The sequence below is a fragment of the Perca fluviatilis genome, chromosome 14 (genome assembly GCF_010015445.1).
Source record: "Perca fluviatilis chromosome 14, GENO_Pfluv_1.0, whole genome shotgun sequence".
NCBI lineage: Eukaryota > Metazoa > Chordata > Actinopteri > Perciformes > Percidae > Perca > Perca fluviatilis.
The window spans coordinates 17,864,711-17,872,016 of NC_053125.1; the positions used below are offsets into that span (position 1 = coordinate 17,864,711).

Below are 7,306 nucleotides of genomic sequence, written 5' to 3' on the forward strand. Positions count from 1 at the left end.
TTTGACAAGTTGAGCAAAACCGAATAATTTATCAGGGTCAAAGCTGCAGAAGTTGAAGCTGGTTAAATATGAGTCTTCTTGAAAATTACAGCAGAATGAAAAAGCATGTAGACAAACAAGTGTTGTATAAAAGGTTTTAATATTTCATAAAATACATAATTAAATATGTACAATAAAATAGAGCAGGCACTTGAACCCCTTTTCTGAGATTGGGGCTGCGCCGTTTGTAATTACAACACATCACGAGTACAAAATGTTAAAATTAACTGATAAAAACCTTGTGGCACATCAGTCAAAAACGTCTTTCCGGTTAAAAAAATAAAATAGGCAACATTTCTAGCTTAGTTTTGGTCAGAAAACACAAAATGAATGGTAGCCTCAGGGTGTACCACTAATCATCAAGTCTCTCATTTGTAAACCATAAGACAGAAATCACCATCATGAGAGCACGTTATGCAATACTGCACGTATCAATGCCTATAATCGTCATTTTAACTTAGGTAGTTGAGGCACCTTTTATGGCTTTGGGAATGCGAACAAGTCGAGGGCTCAGCATAAGAAGCACACTGTAGCATCTACTGAAGAGGCTGCTCTATATGCAAAGTCATGGTTGGACATTTTCACAACCCCCCCCCCCCTTCCTCCTCCTCCTATTGGAATGCAGGTGCATGGCTGCGCATTCCACACAGAGGCTTCACATGGGAACACAGCGTTCCCAGTGTTCGGACGCAAACAAAACGCAAGTCATGGCAGAGTGTGCTTTACCCCACATAAATGCAAATAATGAATCGCAGTGGACAGATAGGATCTGTTTTTTGTTTTTGCAGGATGAGGGGAGGATTTTGTCGACTCTGCACGTTCTGCTAGGGTCAATTTTTTCCATCTACAATCCAGGTGCTGCTGCTACTGACCTCTTAAAAACGTAAGACATTTGGAATTAAACTGATGTGTTCAGATGTCAAATTTGACAAAGTGCTCAGAAATTACTAACTGCATTTATGTTCATTACAGACTAATCATTTTTACTTTGTATGACACGCCTGCATTTTCCCCCTCTCTATCTTGGCATCTGTGTAATCTTTGCCAAAACTCTAACATAGATTAAAAGGGTGGTTTTGTCCATTCAATTTAAAAAGAAATTAAAAAAAATTAAAAAAAGGAAGAGAAACCTAGTAGTGCCACAGGGTTAAAAACAATAAAATGATAATCACAACCTGTCACAAATGCCAGTTAAATAAAAGTCAGCCTTAAAAACAAAACAAAAAAAAACCTTGTTGTCTTTTTCCAGTTTTTGACTTTCATCTGTTGATCATTTGGCCAACAGCTGCTATCATGGTTGGTTTAATTGTCCTATTCCAACAGACTAAACTCTTCGGTGGCTTAAGTATCAAGTAGACTACTTAGAAACAAATAAGCCAACCCAAAAAAAAAAAAGTACGGAAATGATCCAGTCTGGTCCACAAATGGCTTGCAGCCAGTCACGAGTCCTACCATAGTTGTTGGCAGGTGAACAAAGACAGCAGTCAACAGCATTTTGTGCTACATTAGACGCCACAATTGCAAAAGTCAACGGACAACTTTGCTGCGTCAAAAACCTTCAAGTCAAAACGCTCACCGATTATGGCAACATCATCTCACAAGTCCTCATACATCCAAATATGGACTTTCCCCACTTCATCCCCTTTGTCCTTCTGTCTCGTAATCACTCCCTCCCTCCGATCAGTGCTGTCATCTTTGAGGTCGTCATCAGGTTAATGCGGTCCCATGTTTAAAAAAGGGTAAAATTCAAAAGTTCAGTTCCAGCTGTCTGAGGCAGATCCTCGTCTCGTGATGGCTCGGAGAGGGCTGTGGGACACAGAGCCCCTCTTCTTCCAGCGAACTGAAAAGAAAAGACACAATCAGTGATGAGTCAGTGGTGTTAGCTTGGCAGCTGCAAATGAAAAGTGAACACTGGTGTTTAAAATGTTAATTAGTAGCATCCAACCAGCCTCACTAGTTTGTCAACTGAGACTCTAAAGTGCCCTTGTGAGGTAATTCATTAACTACTTCAGCACTTGGTTTTCATTACTTTCACTAAATGTGCTTGTGCCAATGGTGCCTTAAGCAATCTTATCTTTCTAAAAAAACTTTGAGAGCAAAAGCAGAATGTAGGCTAAGGACAACGAATCAGGGAAATGGTTCTTTAAATCTTACACCAAAGAAATATTCTGCCTTACAAAGCCAAAATGCAACAACCACATATTCCGTTAAAATTAAGTCAAATCAACTTCTTGACATCTGTTAAAAATATTAAACTTATTTTGCTATAAAAAACAATTTTAATTTGAGGGTGAAAAATCGTAATCTAGTAGAAAACCAAGGCAGCTAATTTAATTTTTCTAAATGAAAAATGCCCAAACATCTTAGTAATTGAGTTTATTATTATGCCACATAAATAAGGCAGTAAATCTAATAAAAAAGTAACACTACACTAGCTAAAAGGGAATTAGCCTAGCTTAGCAGAGTAGCAGTTAAGTGCCATCCCTGCTGTCGGTACACGATCCGTTCTGCCTGCACGATCCGTTCTGCACATGCGCAAGATATTACTGTTTACGACCTGCACGATCTGTTCCACGCTAGCCTATGGCTAGCCTCCAACAGGAAGCTAACGTTAGTTTAGCTAACAGCTAATTCAGCTAACCGCTAGCTGACAGCTAGATTCAGTCTAAAATAACGTTAAGTCAAACTTAATGGGAAAAGCAGGCTACAGCTACATTAAGACTTTAGAGTAATAACAATAAAGACAAGTGTTGAGTGATTGGATTTTAAATTAGCACAAGCAAAGTACAACTGACGTAACAGCTGTTATATATGTTAACGTTTATTTTTACGTTTTATTTTGAGGGTCTTTTAAAGTTATTACGTGCTGTCTCAGCTAGCGGTTAGCCGAATTAACTGTTACCTAAACTAACGTTAGCTTGGCTGTCGACCGGAAGCGGGGAACAGATCGTGCAGTGTCGTAAATCCTCGTACAACAGCGCATGCGAACGTTTTGCGCATGTGCAGAACGGATCGTGCACCGACACCTGCGGCCTCTGACTCTAGTGCTATTCACATGATCTGATGTGGCGAAGCCATCTTTAATTCATCACCTTTAGATGTAAACTAACTCATTGATTAAAATGGACAAGAAAGCTGAACAAGTATTTCCATGTTTTGTAAAGTCTCACCTTTTCCCAGACTGGATGGCAGCGTAGAGCTCTTTGAGATGGCGGCAGATTTGGGCGACTCCTCTCCGCGTTTCCCCTTCACCTCTCCTGGCTGCAGCGTGGCCGAGCCGTCCTGCAAGTCGCTCAGTGCCCGCTGGAAAGAATGTGCCAGACAAGCCGTCATGTCTAGTGCCCGCTCTGCACGGCTGCACCAGAACACTCGACACTGCAGCTGCTGCCCCTGATGTTTGCAGATGTACAAAAAGACATTGGGCCGGTTGGCATCTGCGGCACAGTACGCAATGTCCTGCAGGTACGTCTTAGTTAGCTGCCGACCTGTACTCAGTTCCTTGACCTCGACGTACCTTGGGCGCACCACCAGGGCGTGATCTTTGCTCAGCTTTTTCCCATTTGCGATACCTTCCAGCAGGCGGCTAATAGCGTCGTGGGCCTGCTCTCGATCCAGGGAGAAGATTTTCTCTGTGCCCAGGTAGTGGACCTTAAAAAGAGGGTCGCCGTGGGATAAGGATTCTGTGCGGTCGCGGCGAAAGCGGCGACGTAGCGCAGCCGGAGAGTTCTTAAGAGTCTGCATGAGGTGAAATGTGCTGAGAGACATGGTACGTTTCAGGCTGGGTTTGGAGGAAATTTTAGCTGAGGCGTATCTGCCGGTGGTCAGCTGGTCCTCTTCAGAGCCTCTCCCACTCTTCCACTTTTCTTCTATAAATGGAGCACAGTTGCATCCACTGCTTTTATCTGAAATGAAAAAAAAGACAGTGATGTTGAGTTAAGTTAGCAGAGGAATAATTAAGCGGAACAGATTGTTCCGATTTAAATAAGGTCAAGGACAGGGTTTCTCTTAGAAATGGGTTGTTTTGACATTGAGTTATCTCCTCAATATAAAGCAACTCTTCATTTTTATGGTTCTTTTCAACTCTATGATGTGGAAAAAAACAAACAAACATGCAGTCAGCACACCTTGTACCGCAGCATGGAAAAACAAAAGGCCACCAAACAGGACCAGTTACGAAGGTGACGCATGTGAGGAATATTCATTCACCACAGACACCAGTCATTAAATATTTACAGTCTGGTTTGGGCTTTGTCCTTAAAGCAGTGAACCCTTAAGAGGCATGCAAACACACTGATGAATGGAAACATGTCAAAATAAATTAAAAGGTTACCGTAACACATAAAAGTGACACCGGTTACCCCAGGTACATAGCCATGTTCAAAGTCAAACCTGTGCCAAGTATTACAAACATTCATTTCACCATGCTTTTAGTTACTGCACAATTCTGTGACCTTGCCAACTCCAGTCTTATACAACGTCCACATCTAGCCTCCCATTGTCTCCCATCCTACAAACCCACAGAACTGCCTGTTCTCCATTGTGTTAAAACTTTATTTTTTCCCTGTTCTCTTTTCTTGGCCATTCTTTCAACATCCTAGCTCCTCAGAAGTGAGTTGGAAGAGAGAACCACCGACTGTTCCGAGGTGGCGGCCATTGTTAATCAACCCCCTGTGCAGGAAACAGCTTTGCATTCCCCTCCTAAATATTTCTCCTACAAACAATGGCATGCTTCTGTGAGTTTGTCACATCACAAAAGAGATGCAAGTTGACCTAGAGACTCGGCCAACCCAGAGCATGCACATATACAGTTACACGTGTGGGTTACAAACATGTACACCACTTTCACTTGGACACACACACACACACACACACACACACACACACACACACACACACACACACACACACACACACACACATACACACACACACACACACACACACACACACACACACACACACACACACACACACAAATAAAAATCAAAACAAATACAACCAAAATGTACATCCAGGTAAGGCTTCATGTGCATAATTTCAAATGTGATTTGAATAAACAACTATACTCAATCTAACATGTGCAAAGAGCTGTCACATCCAAACAGTCCATTATGTTGTTGTAAGGAGCCTTTGGAAGTGGACAGAACATTTCTGCTTATACAGTATTTACCACTTTTTTTTTTCTGTAGAACAAACATGGAGAGATTCTTGCCCCATACTTAATATGATGCAAACACACAAATATGGTACAGGCAAATGTCAGCTAACAGGTTATATTAAGGCTCTATTGTTAATTTCAGGATGCACCATACAAGATAGAACTTGAGATTAAACCATTTTAAAACGCTTATCCTTCACGTCATGTTCTCCTTCCTTGTATGCCGAATTAACCATCATATAAGGGATTACTTAAGCGCAAAGAAATGTGCTGTGCGACGTATAGTCTCAGAAATGAGCGAGATAACTTTACATTGGCAGATTTAAGAGTGTTGTTCGGCGAGTACCGAAGGGTCACGTAAAACTGTCACAGTCGAAAACCAGGTAGCTACATTTCTCTGTCGATATTACCATTATCAATGAAATGATGATTTCGAACTTTTCAAAAGCGCGTCTTACCTGGCCACAGTTTCATGCAAACGATGTCCTCGTGCGCCTCAGGTGAACCGCAGAGTTCAGTGATATTTTTTGTTTAAACATACACTGGGCAGGAGGAAGTCTCCTGTCCTGCACGTTCACACTAAACCCGTTTAACTGTCAATTAAAAGGTATATATAAACAATTAATCGATTAAGCGCACTGCCGGTAACTGGTTTTCCGTAAGCTCAGTGTTCCTCGTGCGCAAATAAACGAGACGTATACAGACGGAGAGCGTTCATGTACACACTGAATCATGCCCTCCGTTCCCTCCCTGCTCGACGTCAATGAGTTGAGTGAATCGGTGCTCGCGGGACAACCGTTTTAAAACAGCGTAGGCGCGAGCTCGTCACACACGTGGACGAGCAGAGCAGTGAGAGAGGGCTTGTTGATGTATGAGCAGAGGGAGGTCTGACGGGAAAAGAAGTGAAGATTTACAATAGAAGAGAGATTTGCATTAGGCTACATGGCAGGATGGATAACAATTATATAACAATCATTTTGTTTTTATACTGCTATTGGTGTTTTAAGGGAAATGTAGGCCTATGGTATACCTTGTTTATGTAGGCTACATATTTACACTCCCCCTTATCATAGTTTAAGATTAAAATCTACTAATTTCAAACTGTGTGACAGTATTATGGCATAGTGCTGTATTTGCTCTTCATTGAAGCAATGATGTTTACACTGAGTAAAATATTCAAACACAAGACAACTGGCTTTTATGGTTCCTTAAAATTAAAATGTTCTAGACGTCTTGTGCAGCATTTAAAATTTCCCCAAAATATTCAGCCTGACATGTTTGGTATTTTTTGGGCTCTCCACTAGAACTTGAATTACATTTGCGTGGGTTTGAACAATGTTTGACTGCACATTGAGTCTTAAACATATGTGGTCTTATTTAGCCCACTTTAAGTAATGTGTACAACATATTGTCTTTGACTTATCACCCTTCATTTAACAAAAGCTGCAACACAGCCTGATTTTGACTTCTGCGAGGTGATACTTAATACCATTTAGCATGTAAAAATAAACACTGGTAAATGCTCATCTAACATACACATATTTATTTAAATCCCCAGGAGTTCATGGGGTCCACATAATGCATTTAAAATACCTCAATGAAAGAAGTAAGGCAATGAATCCATCAATACAGTTATTACGGACTATTAAAACAACTGAATATATTGAAAAATAGCCATCAAAATTTTCCCAAGCTGACATCTTTAAACAACTGATTTTGTCCATCAACATTTCAAAACCCAATAAGTAGATCTATACAGCGATATAAGTGTGAGAGAAGACGATTCGTTGACATTTGTTTTTTTAAATAACTTAAATGATTAACAGATTATCAAAGTTGTTATTTAATTCTCTGTCAATCAACCAACTGATTAATTGACTAATCATTCAGCACTAATTAAAAAGCTTTGTTTAAATGAATTTTGATAACATTTTATATTTTTGCATTTACATAACTAATGAATATGTTTAAATGTAGGCTACGACAAGTAGTTGTCTTCATGTCACAAGCCCATGGCATCATGCTCTACCAACTGAAAGTCTTACTGTGAGTATATCCAACACAAGGCTTAGAGGAAACATCTGAAACCCAGTACCTTTCATTGCCTTC

General features: G+C 40.6%; 1 protein-coding gene across 1 annotated transcript; it reads right to left on the reverse strand.

The window, feature by feature from the left end:
- Positions 1-120: 120 nt before the first annotated feature.
- Positions 121-5,976, reverse strand: si:dkey-19b23.8 (low density lipoprotein receptor adapter protein 1). The gene is made up of 3 exons (XM_039823201.1): positions 5,656-5,976; positions 3,210-3,941; positions 121-1,879 (listed from the first exon to the last, which is right to left on the reverse strand). The coding sequence occupies exons 1-3, from the start codon at positions 5,669-5,671 to the stop codon at positions 1,794-1,796; spliced, it is 834 nt and encodes a 277-aa protein (XP_039679135.1). The 5' UTR covers positions 5,672-5,976; the 3' UTR covers positions 121-1,793.
- Positions 5,977-7,306: the final 1,330 nt, after the last annotated feature.

Coding starts and splice junctions, on each gene's coding strand:
- si:dkey-19b23.8 (XM_039823201.1), bottom strand. Junction 1,880..3,209: donor GCCATCCAGTCTGGGAAAAG/GTGAGACTTTAC, acceptor TTTTCTTTTCAG/TTCGCTGGAAGAAGAGGGGC.